Source organism: Cygnus atratus, chromosome 2, assembly GCF_013377495.2.
Source record: "Cygnus atratus isolate AKBS03 ecotype Queensland, Australia chromosome 2, CAtr_DNAZoo_HiC_assembly, whole genome shotgun sequence".
NCBI lineage: Eukaryota > Metazoa > Chordata > Aves > Anseriformes > Anatidae > Cygnus > Cygnus atratus.
The window spans coordinates 47,643,967-47,662,034 of record NC_066363.1 but is presented as its reverse complement, the minus strand read 5'-3'; the positions used below and the strand labels follow the sequence as shown (position 1 = coordinate 47,662,034).

Genomic DNA, 18,068 nt, shown 5'->3' with positions numbered 1-18,068 from the left:
ACATCACATTCATTATCTAACTTTACTTATTGGAGGTGTGACCCAGAAAACATCATGAGAAAGAATATTAGTTGTTGATCTCAAGCAGTCTGAAAACTTTATGGATAATTTACAAAATCTGAAACTGAAGTATTTGTTTATCTTGTGAACCACTCCCCAATTTTCACACTAAAATAATTTCTGAACTTGATTTTATTTTGTGAATTCAATCTTTGAAATTCCATATTTTACTGGAAGAAGTCTGCCTCGATGCAGTACATTTTCCAAAAAAATGACATTATTATCAGTAGTGGGAGTAATAGTATTTATCCTAAATAATGAAACTAAGTGTTGTATCATCTAGCTGTAAAAAGGAGTTCACTTGGCGATTAAGGGCACAGAGAGATTATCACTTTGAAGATCGCTGTTTAAAATACTCCTTTTTAAAACTGTCCTCTGGCACTGTGTGAATGCTGCATATTTATGGTGATTTGAACTAAGCTGGCCAATTTCATACTGAAGAAGATTAGGAATTCATATACAATCCACTAATATTGCTCTGGTCTGGGAACAGTATTCCAGCAGAAGGGCAGTAACCTTCTTCCATTTTGTAACTTCTAAAATTATTCCTGCTGCAAGTCATAAATTTCTGTGGTTTTATTTTCTATTATTCTAACCCTAATTTTTGAAGTGTGGGTGTTATGATTCCACTGAAATACAGTTACCCATCTCTCACTCTCTCTCTCTTTTTTTTTTTTTTTTTTTTTAATTACTGTGATCTGGCAGAATGAGATTATAGCAATTCACCACTAAGGTCAAATATTCACATCATGTGGAAGTGAGCTTCTTCAAATCAGATTTGTCATCACATAAAACCACTGTTCTGCAGAAGCCAGATTCTGTTGACACATTTAGAAAGACAGTACTTTGCCTGATCCCTTTGCAATTGCAGTGCTTTTTGATACAATGATTATAGTTAGAAAGTTCTTTAGTAAAATCCAACAGAAAAGTACAGGGACATATATACAGTATACTCATACTGGGGGATCAGGCTGATACTGAGAACTACAGCCACCCAAACAGATGGTATTGAGACTCAAAATCCTTAATTCCATTTTGATTAACAAACAAACAAACAAAAAGCAGAGAAGAAAAAAAAAAGCAGAAATCAAAATGGATTTCTTTTAGATATCTCCTGAAATGTATCAACTTTAGGGTACATTGTAAATTTCAAAAAAAATTTTAAAAAAAAGAGGAGAGGAGAGGAGAGGAGAGGAGAGGAGAGGAGAGGAGAGGAGAGGAGAGGAGAGGAGAGGAGAGGAGAGGAGAGGAGAGGAGAGGAGAGGAGAGGGAAAGGGAAGGCAAGGCAAGGAAGAAATATGAAGCTATAATGTGTGAAAAAGTACCTCAGCCACATAGCTAATCGCGTCCTTCAAGTTGAGTTCATGGAAAACATTAAGGATTCGGTCTCTTGATTTTTGAGCAGACCTTCTCATCAGTACTTTACTGAGGAATTTCCTATCAAAATTGGACCACCTAATAATTTAAACAAACCATGTTAATGGCAACAAGCAATTTTAGAATCACAGCATTTTTAGTTTAGCATAAATTATTTTTTTTTTATGAGCTAAGCAATTTTAGAAAATAGTGAGCATAGCAAGTGAGTGATTTCGTTTTGAAGGTTTTGAAATAGCAGCTAAAGAAAGTTAAGGAAAACCCTGTTACAGAGTTATGCCGCTGTCACAAAACATTTAATAGGTTTACTTACCCAATTATACTACAGCAGCAATAGTGCTATAATTGCAGTGTCCCATTTCAGAGTCACTAGGACATTTTTTACTCAGGGAGATCACGTTAAATTATTTTCTACTTCTGATTATTTACTTCTATACTTAATAGCTTCATTCTAAAAGTTTAAGTTTGTTTCCTCCTTTAGAAAGGAATCTGCTTTTTCCCCAACTGTATTGTAGGACAACCAACCTAGGAAGGCAGCTCATAGCAGTGCCCTTCACAAAGCACTGGCAGAAGGCCTTATTCATGCCATTTGGTAGTCTGGGGGATAAAAGTGATGTGTATTTTCTGTGATTTACACTTCCAAGATTGTCTGATAGTATGGCATCTGCCATTTCATATTTGAGCTCCAGAAAATTAAGGCTGTTTTTGAGATTTTCTTCAACCTTCCTTGAGATTTTCTCTAACGTGCGTGAGGCAACTTTGGAGACCAACCACTATCCAAAGTGATTCCGTCCATCTTGCCCAATGGCAATTTTGAGATTATATCTTTTTATTCTGATAGTTAAAATATCTTTGTTGAACATTATGTTCACAGAATTGATAATTATTCATCAGAAGATCTGAAAATCAGTATCTACATCAGGCTGTTAAATCGGTGAAAATGCCGTGGATTGTCACTTCTTTGAGGAAGTAGTGTTTTCATGTACATGTAGTCCAAAAGAAGGAGACTTAACATGGTCACATTCAAAATAGATTACCACACACTCAACTGAGAACCTACATTAAGCTACTCTTCCTCATTACTTAAAGCAAATTACTTTCTGCCATATAAGAAGTCAGACACTAATCTGCCACTTTAAAAATATTTAGCCCCATCTTCAAGACAGTAAGTAGTTCAAACCTGAAGGTGCATTCCCCTACATTGTAGTCTTCTGAAATTAATTCCCAAAAACTAAGCTGAAGACTAAAATTATCAAAAGAAAGAGGATGTTCTATTTGGAATGTCTAATAAGAATTTTCTACTGCATAAATGAATACAGATCAGAATAAATATGTATTATCTCACATGAGTAAATGTAGGTATTATGGTGGGATAAATCATATGGTGAGTTTCTTGGCTTGCCTCAAACTGTTGGACTATCCAAGCCTTGTCACTTTGTATGAGCATAAATGTGTATATACACATACATAGTCTACTTCAGAATTAAACTAGAGAAAAAAAAAGAAGAAAAAAAAAAAGGAAATGAAGGCAACTCTCCCTGTAACTGGGTACAGAACGGTGAGCAATTCTGCCTGAGCTCACAAATAGCTAAATGCAATCTAGCTCCCAACTAGAAGCTGTATACCACTATACCTGCATGAGTATAGTGCTAAACCGAAGCTATCAGCTTCTCAGTAAGACATATGGGAGAGCTCTGCAGAAGGCTAACACAACTGTATGACTTTGGATTGGAACTAATCGGAACTGATGTTGAGTCAGTTCAGGATATTAGCGAGTCAGAACTGAGTGTCTGCACCTATGAAATGACCTAAATCCAGGGAGACAGTAACAGCCTGACCCTTAATAATGCTGTTAAAGATATCCAGATTTAATGACCTTTTTTCACATTAATTCATCTATTTTAGGGAAGCCTGCTAACATTTCACATGTAGTTTAAAGAAAATGGTATCCGAATCTTTCATCTGAGTAATTTTGCTTCTCTCTAGATGGATAAACAGAGGAGAATGGAAAAGATCCATAATTTTCATTTTTGGTTTCAAACTAGTAGGCTTAAATGAATCATATGAATCAATTTCAAGGGCTCTCTGCAACCCCTTTTAGAGGTATTGAACCCATCCTTTGTAAAAATAGAACAAAGAACTTACACAATAGTATTTGAGTTTATTAGTGTTTCCCAAACACAGAAAATGCTCATGAAATGGGGTATTCACAGAGAAAAAAATATCATTATTTTAGATTAAATTCTATACAAATAGCCAGTTCTCAAACCTTGAGAGAATCTCATCCTGAGATGTGAACTGAGAGGCGTTTGCATACACCTAGTCTGAACTTGTAGCAGAGAAAGAAAAGATTCCAGTTTTAGGGGATGAAAATAAAGTGTTTTCTTATTAGCTGCTGTGTTTTCAGTGTATAACCTTTTAAACTACGCTTGGCATGTTTGCTGTCCCTCAATTCACAGGCTTAACAAGTCCTATTTTACAGAGATTTTCTAGCAGTATTTCAAACATTACAAGTTATTTACTGCTTACTTGTCTCTTAGATAATTATGTCCTATTTGTCCAGAGATGTCTTCTATAGCAGAAAGGATGTGATCAAAAGCCTAGAAAAGTAAAAGTGGAATTCGCATCACAAAAAAATTAAAGGCATAATGAGAAAAAATCTCAATATATGTCAGGTTAGAACAGGTGGCTATGCAGAATAATTTTATTGCTGCTAAGCAGATTTTTTTCCCCATTTAGAGAAATGCTAACTACCATATGCCTTTCTTCAAAGGCCCTGAGTTTTCTAATCAGTTCTTTGCAAATTCACTAACTACTCTTAACTTCAAGGGTCTTAGTAAGAAGGTACTTGAGTTTCTACTTTATTAACATTGAATTTTAAGCCTCTTTATCAACTCATTTTACCATCTCCACTTCTGCCCTGTAAAGTAATGAGCTATTATTAGTGCTGATGATTAAGTCAGCTGAAAACTTTCCTTAGTGTTTCTTTTTAGACTTTTCAACATCTGTACTTCCATGAGAGTAGGAGTCATTTTTTTGACATCCAGGGCAAAATCCCTGGATTTTTTTACTGGATTTTTTTATCACATGGCTGATAACAATCCTGAGGTTTATAACTTTTGATTCAAGTCAAGGCAGCTGCAGGTAGAATTTGATCTTTTTCTTTATACAGTTGTTAACATTTCACTCTGAATACTGGACTTACTACAAAATCTACAGCACACTGGTTTTAGAATGTGTAATATGGATTATTCCTGAATATAACACTAACTACTGTTTCAGAAGACATCTGACATGAAAGTGGTGAAAATGATATTATAAATTATGTGCCTCCCTCATATGCTCTGAGAATGGACAGTGCTCCCTCTCTCTAAAGGCTGCAACTTATACAGCTCTAGAAGCGCTGTACCTCCTGAGACAATATGTGCTAGAATATGGTGGTAAATGAGTATACACAATAAAGTGCCAGGATTAATGTTACTGTTCAGCCTATTCTACTCATGGAGATGTAAAGGTATATCCCATGAAAGCAAAGAAATTATATTCCTGGGGTTAGAATCCTGACTTTCAAGTAGTTAAATATCAAAATTGTATTTCTGGATAAATACCCAGTCTGTAAACAGCTTTTCTGCTGGATAGCAAAAGTGTAACACAGTTATTCAATAGTTTTTAAAAGAATTCCTCAGAAAAAAAAAATAAAAAAAATTGTCCATTACTAAGTTATTGATTCACTTTAGGTAACCTTCAGCTTCAAAACAGACAAGATTAGAAGCTTATACAAGTGTTAATATACTACAAGTGTTAAAATGCTTAATAAAGACATAGCTTTATAAATCTGAAGAGTTTATGAATCAAAGAAGGTCATGCAAGATGTCTTATAGTCTTATGGCCTTAAACCTATATTAGTATTGAAAATTTATGTTTTCATTTACTGAATATAACTTTATAATGCTGTGTGAAAGTGAATTGGAAGAGATCCTGGGCTTAAGTTTCAAAATCTTTTCAAAGGTTAGAGAAATATAGGTACACACACCATTCAAATTGGACAAAAAATACTACCATTAACCTGGAATTATTTGTCATACGCACACCGCAAAGTCAGTTTTTTTCCATGAATACACAGTATTTAAGACAAATAAACTTACTTCCACATGCTTTATCCTAGCAAATGTCCTACACTTTTAGATGAAAGGACTATTATTACATCTGTTTCCCCAGTGCTGTCAGCCCCAAACCAGAACCTTCAGTTGAGTATCCCCTCACTGGACTCAGTCTGAAGACACATTACAGCCTACATGAACATTTTTGAAAAATTTTAAGGATTTTCCTCTTCAAATTTCAGTATAATTGCCTCCTCCTTTCCAAAACCAAATTTTCTTTAATATTTTTTTTTTCTCTTGAGGCATTCTGTAAGAATTCAAAGGACACCACAACATTGTTTACAAGGATCTTACCCTGCCATGAAGTTTCTCATTCAGTTTTGGCTCTCTGTGTTCAGTTTTCTTCACTTTCAGCCACTGTACCAAAGGTTTGATTGTCAATCCCTGGGCAATGAAAATGATAATACTTAGGAATTGCCTTAGACTCCAGCTGCACAGTGTTAAAGAGAAACAGAGCAGTTTTGTACATGTATATGGCGTTTCTCATACATCCCCATTTGATCCCTCTCCCATTCAGAGGTAAAATAATGAAGTATCTTCAGCTCATGTTACAAAGACTTGAAAAGACAATAACCTGTGGAAAAACATATCTTCTATACAGAAAAATACAGTAGTGGAAAGCTGAAAAAAAAATCTCATATACTAATGAATGTGTTGTTTTCTGCACGTCAGTAGTTTGTGATCACAATTAATTTTTTAATAAATTTGAGAAGACTTCCAAGCTTGTATGTAGTGACACATCTCCATTTAAGTTCATGTTTTTTCATCCAGAAATTACTATTTTTTTTGAATGCTAAATGCATTCTTAATCCACTGCTTACTTTTATGTTTTAAAACAAGGATTTAGGCTCCAATAGATCAACTTAATGAATGTATTTGCCAGTAAAAAGGACTGTTCCCTATAGTTATTCACATGAGGTGAAGGATGCTTAATCAGATATTAACTTGAGCACTATTAATACCAATCATCTAAGACTGAACATTTTTTAGCACAGAGAAAATTGTCTTTTGTCTCTTGTGGTACTGTATGAAAACATAAAATAGGATCTTTGTTACTAAAATTACAAAGTCAATTATACTTCCAGTTCAGTGAAACAATATGCAACCTTCAGCTAGGAACTGTTCTAAGCATTCAGTACTTTTGATAGACTCCTTTTCCTTGCAAGAAGCATGCTTAGGAATTTGAATTACCTGGAAAATAACAGTAAAAAACACAACAATGATAGTTGTGCTGACAAACAGGTTTTTGTCTTTCACTATGTTGTCATCCAGAAGTGCAACCAGAGCAAAAGCAACTGCTCCACGTAGTCCACCATATGACATCACCACCTGGTCTATTATCTCCAGCTGGACCATTCGGTAGTGGTTAAGAATCCATGTCTGTATAACTACACCTACAAAAAACAAACGCCAGCATGTCTAGAAATACTCTTATGAAACATCAGTATCTCAACAATGTGTAACAGAAACAATGCCAGCAATCTGATTTCATAACAAATTTTCTACACCCTTTACATCTCCCTCTCCATTGCAACACTGCCAAGAGGGCTGGATCCACTTGGTACCTTCCCCTTCACATTTAGCCAAAGGAATTAGATGAATCTTCTTCTTTGATCCAGCAACACTTCTGAGAATGCTGTCCTTTGGTATGAAGCAAGAATTTTCCTTCGTCTGGAACAGGCACTGAAAGTGAAATTCTGCTATGTGCTGTCCTTTGAAATTAACAGTTGAGAAGGAATAGAATTTCTATTACTGTAGTAAATGATATACACGGGGTATTTTAACAAAACAAGAAATGTGTTGAAAAACCATTGATTTAGGGACAAGATGTGGTACTGTTTACAAATCATACTAAAAATTGCCTTATGCAGGGTTGTATTCATATGCTCACATTGTCTTCAGGACTTCAGGTGAGATGCTGCCTGCTGTAGGAGACCTAAAGCTCTAGAAATCACAATGTCTCCCAGAGCTCCCACCATACAGAAGGAAAGCTGCTTCGCCACTCCTGAGAGTGGTACAGCATGTGCATTGCACTACAGCAGGCTACGTCTGCTAGCCAGAGCAAAAGAAATCCTTCTGTTTTTAGAGAACTTTGAGGTTGTAAGGCCTGTGGTGAAGGGGACCTTCAAAATTAATTCATGTCATCAATCTGACTCCTCTGAGGGCATGAGAGTTGTAGTTCTGTAAGGCCTAATATCATCAGGTCTTTAGCAACTTATCAATCTCTAAGCTTAATTACTTTCGTGGATGCATATTGTCATTGCTGAATATTTACTGTTTAATTAGTGCTCACACTTATTACAGGATTGTTAACCACTAATTCTAGAAATACAACAAATAACAAAATTAAGAAAGTGAAAATTTGTTTAAGCACCTTTACACACATATGCAGCTACTGAGTGGTGGCTAATTTAACAACGGTTACAAGTTAATTAGAAAGGAGGCCATGGGGCTAAGCCTTTCATTCAGCCCAGGAGTTTGTAATCAGAATATGAATATAGACTCTAGGAAGCCTGTCAACTAGATAGATGGTTCAGCTTTTATTTAAATTTAAATCAGGTATTCAAGATAAACAACCAAACTAACCTGTTTATTTTTTTCCTAGGAGTAAGCACATATACAAAATACATAGTGATGTAAAGAATAAAAAATCACTCTCAAGAAGTACTTAATTCTATCCCTCTCTGGCTATTTTAAGCTCTTTGCTATTACACAAGACAGTGATTAAATTATAGAACTACATAGTTAGGCAAATCATCACTGGTATTTTGAAATGTTTGCAAACATTTCAAACATAAACCCAGTACATTGACAGGGGTAATCCCTACATGCCACAGTCTTATTTACTCAGCTTTTCACCAGTCACTGAGAATTATTTCTTAAGCCAGAGAACCTTCTGTGTAATTGTATATGGTCTTACATCACTGTGTGTCTCAAACCTGAAGTCAACCATAAAACTAGCTTAAGGCAATCTCTTTATTACTAAATTGAAGGAGCTGAAGAAAAGAGATGGCTGACAGGACACAAGTTTTTTTTGATAGGCTGTAAGTTATAGAACAAAGTCCATTTCATTGGGAGATTTTGCCAATGCTGTGTGCTGCATCAATAAAAGTTAGCCACTATGTGATTAATGTTAACCACTGGGATAGTCATGTCCTCACAAAAGTGAAATCCTACTATATTTCCAACATATGATGTATATGATTATTGTAAAAAATCTGCCTTCCTAACTTGATAACAACCATAATTCGACTGAAATGAATGAAATGTTTTAAAAGGTATAAACCCAGAATTCAACCCCCCCTTTTATTTTTATTTTTTTCAAAAGAATATATATTAACAACATAATGCAAGGCAAAGAAGAAGATCATCCCCTTACCGATGACTCTATATACTGAGATGAATACCAGAGTCAACAGTATAAAAGCTGTATTCCATGTCCAGATAGCTGGATTTACAGCTGAAATTCCTAGGAACATGAAGATAACAGTTTCTGCTCCACTGGCCAACATTTTCATGGTATACCTTACAGTTGTAGAAGATTGTTCAGATATGTTAGCTTTGACATATTTCTGACAGCAAATGCCACAGAAAGTTATCCTGGAGGGAGAAGGGAGGGGGACAAAAAAAAAAAAAAAAGCAATTGTTCAGAAAATACTTGTAACATTTGATATTATTTCTATCTAGTCTGTCACCTGGTGATAAAAACTCACCATTAATTTCTAAGGAAAAAGAAAAATACACTTGGAGACTATTCTACTGTCTAATCTGGTTAAAAAGCACATCTCAAACATTCATCCTGAGATGACCCCCAAAAGTCTGAAGACAGCATTTCATTAGATCATAAAAGACCTCAGTTTCTTCTGTTTTTAGGATACCATGCTGTTTTATGTGTAAAAGTTTAATTCGTGTTTACATTAGCTAGAAACTTAAACTAATGATCTGTTTGCAGTAGGATTTCCAATTATTGAATATACTCACAGGAACATCTACAATGACACAGAGATACTCAAGCTAAAACAAAGTTTAGGCAGACCTAAAGAGAACAGTCCAGAAAGTGAAAGCAGCAGATAATGTCTGTCATAGAATGCCTTAGAAAAGTATTGTTTTACATACAAATCACGAAGAATGGACAACTGTTAATTATGTAAATATTACTAACAACAAAGAGGAAAGAATCAAATATGTATTTTGACAAAGATATCATGTTGCACAGCAAATACTGGAAAATTTGCATTCCTTTTTGAAGATGAATAATGGTGGTATTTGCAAATTATAATCTACTGTAGTGTGAAGATATTAATATTCAGCATAAAATTTGTAAGTGTCACATTCTGTAGCCACCCTATATAATTTAGGTCTTTCCTTTTAATGTTTACAGAAACTATATTCCCTTCTCAGCCCCTTCACAGACAACAATAAAAAGGGACTTACGCAAGGATAGCAGAAAGAGAAAGCATCTCTGATGTGAGGTAGGACAGGTAGGAAATAATAAACACAAATCCAGGTTCAATGATTCTAACATGCTTGGTGAAGCGGCTGACCAATGAGAGCAGGAATGCAAACAAAATGCCAACCAGTGTCCCACCCAGGCTCACCACAAAGAATGACACTGAAATACAAAAAAAAAAAAAAAAAAAAAGAGTTTTGAACTAGTTCTTCTTCTATTGTAAGGCCAGCAAATCAGAGAAAATTTTGGAGGACACTTCAAAAATAATTTCTAAAATGCAACAAAATGAATTCTTTTAAGCACTTGGTAGGGGAACAGAGCACTCTCAGCATCCTGTAGAGAAAAAAAAAAAAAATATTTATTTATTACTTTCTGTTAAGCATCATCATTTTAGGCTTATTCAAAACCCACTGAATTTCTTTGAACAATTCTTTTCCCACTGTTCCATAAAGAAATATTTTTCAAAAAGCATGTTATGGAGTATGCCAAAGTCTCTGTTAGCACATTGATTTGTAAGATAATGTAGTATCTTGTCTTAGAACTGGAAAGAGTAACAAAAAATTTATGCAGCTAACATTGGTTGACAGCTAGTGGTAAACGTTAATTGATGGTAATCACTATGATGAGGAGTAAGAAAGCATATATGCAAGCTCAGCTTTCATAGAATGAAGAAAAGTTGTGGACTGGAACTAAGGACGTTATAAAATACAAGAGAATATGAATAGCTCTCAAGTCTGGTGGTCTTAACAGCTGAACTCCACATCTGTTAATTCTCTTCAGAAGAAAACAAATCTGAATGAGTTTCACAAATGTTCAAGAATGTTCACTTATTTATTTTCTGAAAACATTCTTACAGGTTCATCTTCTTTATATATGCCACAGGAACATGGGAATGCAAGTGACAAGGGTAAGGGCTGAAAAAAAACAGTTTCTGATAGCATAATAATATTTGATTTAAAAGTCTTCATATGTACATCAGTGATATGATACAGAATTCAATTCTACACACCTATGCCTTTGACACATTCAATCCCCGTCACATTCTCTGGTCCTAGTTGAACAAAACTATTAAACACATTGTACAGCACCTGAAAAGAAAAGTAGACTGACTTAGTATTTGTGCCCGAATTAAGCCTATTAAAAACATCTCATTATGAATTCTGAAACTATGTAAGACTGAGGGAAATTTTGTGTGGAAAGAGATTTTTGCAGATTTTTCTTTAATTTTGCAAAATGGAAAAGATGCAGGGGAACAGAAAGAAATAAAAATCCCAACACAACAACAAAATCCTTTCCATTTCTTATTTAAATACAATTTTTATATTTTAGAAGCATTGTTACATCTATGTGCCTGTGGGTTTTCTAAGGCACTTCTCATTCTAAAATTCAAGCGTTTGGCAGAAGATTTTTTTTTTATTGCCTGCATAAGGTAAATAAGATAGTGAGATCATAACAATCATAGAATCATAGAATCATAGAATTGTTAAGGTTGGAAAAGACCTTCGAGATTATCTGGTCCAACCATCACCCTACCACCAATATTATGTCCACCAAACTGTGACCCAAAGTACCACCTCCAACCTATCCTTAAAAACCCCCAGCGATGGTGGCTCCACCGCTTCCCTGGGCAACCCGTTCCAATACCTAACTACTCTTTCTGAGAAGACATTTCTCCTAATTGCCAACCTAAACCTCCCCAGTGCAACTTTAGCCCATTCTCTCTATCACTAGTTATCTGTGAGAAGAAGCTGACCCCCAGCTCCCCACACCTTCCATTCAGGTAGTTGTAGAGAGCAATAAGGTCTCTCCTGAGCCTTCTTTTCTCCTGACTAAACAATCCCTCAGACACTTCTTACAGGACTTGTGTTCCAGGCCCTTCACCAGCTTCGTAGGCCTTCTCTGGGCATGTTCCAGGGCCTCAGTGTCCTTCTTGTAGTGAGGGGCCCAAAGGTGAACACAGGACTTGAGGTGCAGCCTTATCAGAGCAGAGTACAGGGGAACGATCACGTCCCTGGTCCTGCTGGCTACACTATTCCTGATCCAAGCCAGGATGCCGTTGGTCTTCTTGGCCACCTGGGCACACTGCTGGCTAATGTTCAGCCAAGCATCAGCCAACACCCCCCGATTCCTTTTCCTCTGCACAGCTTTCCAGTCACTCTGGCTCAAGCCTGTAGCATTGCATGGGGTTGTTGTGACCAAAGTGCAGGACCTGGCACTTGGTTTTGTTGAACTTCATCCCACTGGCCTCTGCTCATTGACCCATCCTGTGCTGGTCCCTCTGCAGGGCCTTCCTACCCTTCAGCAGATTGACACTTCCCCCACAACTTGGTGTTTTCTGCAAACTTACTGAGGGTACACTCAATTCCCTCATCCAAATCATCAATAAAGATATTAAAGAAGATGGGCCCTAACACTGACCCCTGGGGAACACCACTCATGACCAGTTGCCAGACACATTTCACACCATTCACCACCACTCTCTGCATCCAACCATCCAGCCAGTTTTTAACCCAGCAAAGAGTATGCATGTCCAAGCCATGGGCTGCCAGCTTTTCCAGAAGAATACTGTGGAAGACCGTGTCAAAGGCCTTGTTGAAGTCTAGACAGACTACGTCAACAGCCTTTCCCTCATCCACCAGGCAGGTCACCTGGTTGTAGAAGGTGATGAGGTTGGTGAGGCAGGACTTGCCTTTCATGAACCCAGGCTGGCTGGCCCTGACCCCCCAGTAGTTCCACATATGCTGCGTGATTGCACACAAGATGACCTGTTCTGTCACCTTCCCTGGCACCGAGGTCAGGCTGACAGGACTGTAGTTCCCCACATCCTCCTTATGAGTCTTTCTATAGATGGGCGTCACATTAGCAAGTCTCCAGTCATCTGGCATCTCTCTGGTTGACCATGACCATTGATAGATGATGGAAAGAGGTTTGGCAATCACATCCTCCAGATCCCTCAGCACCCTCGGGTGGATCCCATCTGGCTCCATGGACTTGTGACAGTCCAGGTGGAGCAGCAGCTCTCTTAACTCTTTCCACCTGAACTGTGGGGGTTTTCTTCTGCTCCCTGTGCCAGACTTCCAGGTTGGGATGCTGAGTATCCCAAGGATAAGTGGTCTGACTAGTAAAGACAGATGTAAAGAAGGCATTGAGAATCTCAGCCTTTTCCTTACTCTCAGTAGTCATGTTCCCTGCCGCATCCAGTAAAGGATGGAGACTCTCCTTGGCCTTTCTCTTACTGTTAAGATATCTGTAGAAACATTTTTTGTTATCCTTTATCACAGTGGTCAGGTTGAGCTCATGCTGGGCTTTAGCCTTTCTGTTTTTTTCTCTGCATATGCGAGCACGTTCCTTGTACCCTTCTCAAGTTGTCTGTCCTTTCTTCCATAGGAGGTAAACCCTTTTTTTCTCCTGGCGTCTCAGCAAAAATTCCCTGTTCAGCCATGCTGGTCTTCTTCCCCATCGGCTCATCTTACAGCACACGGGGACAGCCTCCTCCTGCACCTTGAAGACTTCCGTCTTGAGGAGTGTCCAAACTGCCTGGACCCCTCTGCACTTCAGAACTGACTTCCAAGAGACCTTCCCTGCTAGTGTCCTGAACAGTTCAAAGTCTGCCCTTGGGAAGTCCAAGGCAGCAGTTAACAAGATATTATTAATAAGATGTTAATAAGATACTGGACTGAAGTCAGCTTAACATACACAAAATATGTTGAACATAAAAGAAATATGTTGAACATAAAAGAGAATAAACTATAATAATTCTACTAAAGCTTTTCAAAAATTGGTAGTGCTGAAAGTAAAGAAGTCATCCATTCCCTGCCTGAAGAAGTTTGCATGAGCATCATTTCTGATAGGTGCTTGTCTATCTTATTCTTAAAGACCTTCAGTGATGGAGAACTTTCTCAGCTTTTGTTGTTGCAGCTAAACTCATTAATTCTTACCATATTTACCATTTCTTTCACATTTATGCATACTTTCTTCTTCTGTGACAACTGTCTATAACATATTTCAGTTTAAAAAATACCTCGCGATCACTTTTTTCCATCCTCCAATATTCCCTTATTCAACGTAGACAATGCTAATTGTTTCAAACTTTTTCATAGGCTATGCTTTCTCTTGTTGATGCTTACTGTTCTCTTCTGAAATCTTTTCAACAAGTAAACTTTTTTTTAATTATTTATAGAGTTATTGTTTTTATTCATTTCACAGTAGCAAAAATTCATTTCCTTCTAAAAACAAATGATGTTGATGTATCAGTTCATCAAGAATTTATTTTAATATTTGTTTCTGGAAATACCTGCAAAGCACTAATGACACTGATATCTAAAGGCAATTTGTTTTTTCTGGAGGCCCTGAATGACATTTTCAAACTTAGGTTAATTGTCAGGCTGCTGCCAGTGATGTTGCAGTGCCTGGGATGCAAAAAATTAAGTCACTGAGACTGGTGGACATATCGTATCGTCCTCTGGAGATAAGCAGGAGAGATGATAGGAGATGAAGCAAGAAGAGAACTGAAGGTGTATAACAACTCAATTTTATGGCAGCTTTCTGCCATCAGACTTACTGGTCCCCTGACCACTAGGATTGTACTACAAAACCAGCAGCTATTTTATTTTGAGAAAAAATTTATATGAAAAGTTATTTCGATCAAAATAAAAACATGAGTAGAAATTTGGGACTGTTTTAAGCCTATTTTTCGTTTCTCTCTAAATGGGAAAAAAAAAAAGCAAAAAAACCCAGAAACTAACATGTTACCAAAACAAAACAAACCTGAAACTTTCTAAAATGTCTCACCATTTTCCCCAAACTGTGTCTTTGTTAATCTGTTTGATAAATACCTGACTGCAGTAGAAGAGAAGGAACAGGCACAAGCACTTTTCCCAAATCTGTATCTAAGGTATGCATATGATTAATGGACATAAAGAAAATAGGCAAAAAACTATTTCTATTTTTAAAAAATCCCTAGAGATAATTTTGGTAAATCATGAAAGCCATACTTAAGACAGGAAAGGCAAAAAAACTTTCATACCTGAAATCTGGTTTTAAATGTCATTGTCCTCATCTAACCCAGGAATGTGACTTAGAGGCTCCAAATGTTCTTATTATGAAGAACATTATGAAGGAATATTCTTATTATGTGGCTTACAGGCTCCAAATAGCTTTCACGTTTGAATATAAAATCTTTGCAATATCATGTTTGTAAGCAAGACAGAGAACACCATGAACTAGCCTAGACTAGCCTATGAGTAGATATACACTTCAGAGAAGAAAAAAAAAAACAAACACTGTAGAGTTAGGGTGATGTTGGGATATACTAATTTACTTACCACAGTTACAGCATCGTTCAGAAGAGATTCTCCAAAAACAATGATGAATAGAACTTCATTGACATGGACTTCTTCAAACACAGCCAGAACTGCTACAGGATCCACAGCTGCAATTAAGCTGCCAAAAAGGAGGAAGTCCAGCAGTCCACTGTCCAGGTGGCCTTCAAAAACAAAGTAAGCAAAGTATAAGCAGAGTCAGCTTTTCATTATCTGTAGTAATGAAGTAATGACAGACTGTTATATTACAGATAATGCAAAGTCCTTGAAAATACTAAGTCACTAACTGGGCATCATGGCATAGATGCTACTTAACATGTTCCTCATGGTGTTACCTTGTGTTCTACAAGATTTGTTGGATCCAGAATTGTCTCATCTGGCTCAGAGTTGATTCTGGAACCAATACAGCCCCATTCTTATGGCAAGGCACCTGATATAAGTGTTTCCAGATCTACACTGACGTTGTATTTATGTGCCATATTTTTAATTTAACTTCAATATATTATCTTAGTATAACTGAGAACTGACAAGGTGGCTAGAAGAATATACCAGTATTCCTGAAGTAAATGTTCCAAAATACTTCATGCCACTTCAGGCCAAATCTTACTCTTGCTTACTAAGTGACTGCTACACTAAGAAATACACTCAGTGCAGTTAGGCAGCACTTCTGGCTTCCTTAGTCAAATATACGTGTATTGATAGCTGCAGTTGAACCAGCTTTTCCCAAATTATGATCCATGAGGCCATTCTTAAATTGTCTGCAAGTGGACCATAGAAATAGATGAATAACAAAAATGTATAATCTCAATATGTATGTGTTGTAGCCTATGAGAAATTTCAAATGGTGTTTTTTGGCAATGATTTCAAAGGTTTTGGAACTACAAGGATCTGGTGACAAAGGAAAACAGTATTTATTATTATTTTTTATCTTTAGTTATTAAGGTTAATTTGGTCAGCTAAGGAAACAGGAAATATATGCAAACAGAATGAGGCATGTATCACTATCACTTTAACAGAAAAGGGAAAGCCACAAAGATGGCTTTGCACAACTGCCTAAAGGTCTTGCAAAATTTACTGTCTTCATGCAATCAAAAGTGAGATCTCAGTTCTTTTTATCTGAGGAACAGATTTCTTCAAGGGTAGAGAACAGGAAAAAATCTTCTGTGTTCATTAGTGGATGGAGGGGGAAACAAGGTTCACTAAGAGGTGATGAAGTCCAAAATTATATGAGGAAGAACAAAAAAGGAATGTGTTCGGATTTCATTCATGCGAACACAGTGCAGAGGCCCACAACTAAAGTTAATAGGCAGTTGTATCAGGCATGATTTATAAAATTTGGAGAGAAATTGATCTGATTAAATTATTTGGAAGAATGAGTCAGACAATGAACAACCAGTAGCCCTAGACAAAAGGTTAGAATTGCCTGTAAAGTATTTCCAGAACAACACGGCCACTCCCCTAGTAGGAACTCCTACAAGATAATTTTTCAGAATGTTTAGTCTTTGGAAAGTAATTGGAGGAGAAACTTGATTCCAAATATTTTTGTTACTAAATGCATAAGCGTATTTACTCAAGAGAAGGACATGGGAAGCCAGAGATAGGAGTAGAGAATGCCCTGTGTTACACAATAGGCAATAATCTGGGGGAGCTGCAGAAAAACATATTCTCTCAGGGACCTTGGTAAGGCCCTGAAAAGAAAAACTCACAGTTTGTACAGACATATAACTACTCAGTATTTTCAAAAACAGAGATAGTCTTGTTCACATTTGGACATATGGGGCTGTGAATCAGGACTGAATCTTTCCATTTTTTGTGTGAGAGGGTAGTTGATGCAGTGAGATGAAATCTGTGCCAAAATTTCTGAGAACAGCCTTGAACCTAAACCTAAATAAGGATTCCATCAAGCATTGTCCTTTTCTGCCATGCTTAAGGAAGGACAAGCCCAATGACTATAACTATCTGGTATCAGGGTACAATAGAACATATGCTTTTAAAATAAATTGGCTCACTGAGATTGCTTATCTTTTTTATATGTTACCAATTATAATCATTGGTACATTCTTTGAAGAGCTGCAAAGCTAGAAAGCAAATATTTATGGAGAAGTTGGGACACATCTATAACGCCTACAAAACAGTGTCAAGAAGCATGGGGTTGCTAAATGAGACTTGTAGTTAGACTAATAATAAAAGTTATCTACAAGTGATACATGGCCATTTCTTCCTCCAGCTCACTGGAGTCTGGAGTAACTAGCTGCCGACAGTGACACCTGAACAAGGTAAGTTTGCTGTGCCCAATTTAAGACTCCCACACATGCTCAGCACATTGCCGTGATGACCTAGATTGTACAGGGAAAAAAGAAATCTAAGCATTAGACTCAACCACAATGATTCCAGTTCTATAGTAATGCTGCATGTGTTAGTTTTACACCAGATAGAGAAGTGCAATCAACCATAAGATTTAGTATTAGATTCTTCTTTGTATCCTGTGAAAGCAGACTAGTATGACTGTTGATTAATAGTTAAGGTGCTGAACTTTTTATTTCACTTCTAAAAAAGAATTTTTTTGTTATCACCTTCTCTCTTTCTCTTCTGTAAATTATAGTGTCTGTAAGGAGGTTGAATGCAAACTAAGAGCTGTTTTTGTATTTGTTTATGTAAGAAATCTATGTAATTGAATTTGGACTAACCACTCTCATATTGATG

The 18,068-nt window shown here is 36.7% G+C and overlaps 1 protein-coding gene across 1 annotated transcript in view; it reads right to left on the bottom strand.

Moving 5' to 3' along the window:
- SLC9A3 (solute carrier family 9 member A3) overlaps positions 1 to 18,068 on the bottom strand; it is a 52,300-nt gene that overhangs the window by 9,947 nt on the left and 24,285 nt on the right. The window contains exons 3-10 of the mRNA XM_050708903.1: positions 15,369 to 15,529; positions 11,054 to 11,132; positions 10,029 to 10,206; positions 8,974 to 9,194; positions 6,786 to 6,988; positions 5,889 to 5,978; positions 3,964 to 4,034; positions 1,386 to 1,515 (exon numbers count right to left, since the gene is read on the bottom strand). Coding sequence (XP_050564860.1) covers positions 1,386 to 1,515; positions 3,964 to 4,034; positions 5,889 to 5,978; positions 6,786 to 6,988; positions 8,974 to 9,194; positions 10,029 to 10,206; positions 11,054 to 11,132; positions 15,369 to 15,529 — 1,133 coding nt within the window. The remainder of the gene's footprint in view (positions 1 to 1,385; positions 1,516 to 3,963; positions 4,035 to 5,888; positions 5,979 to 6,785; positions 6,989 to 8,973; positions 9,195 to 10,028; positions 10,207 to 11,053; positions 11,133 to 15,368; positions 15,530 to 18,068) is intronic.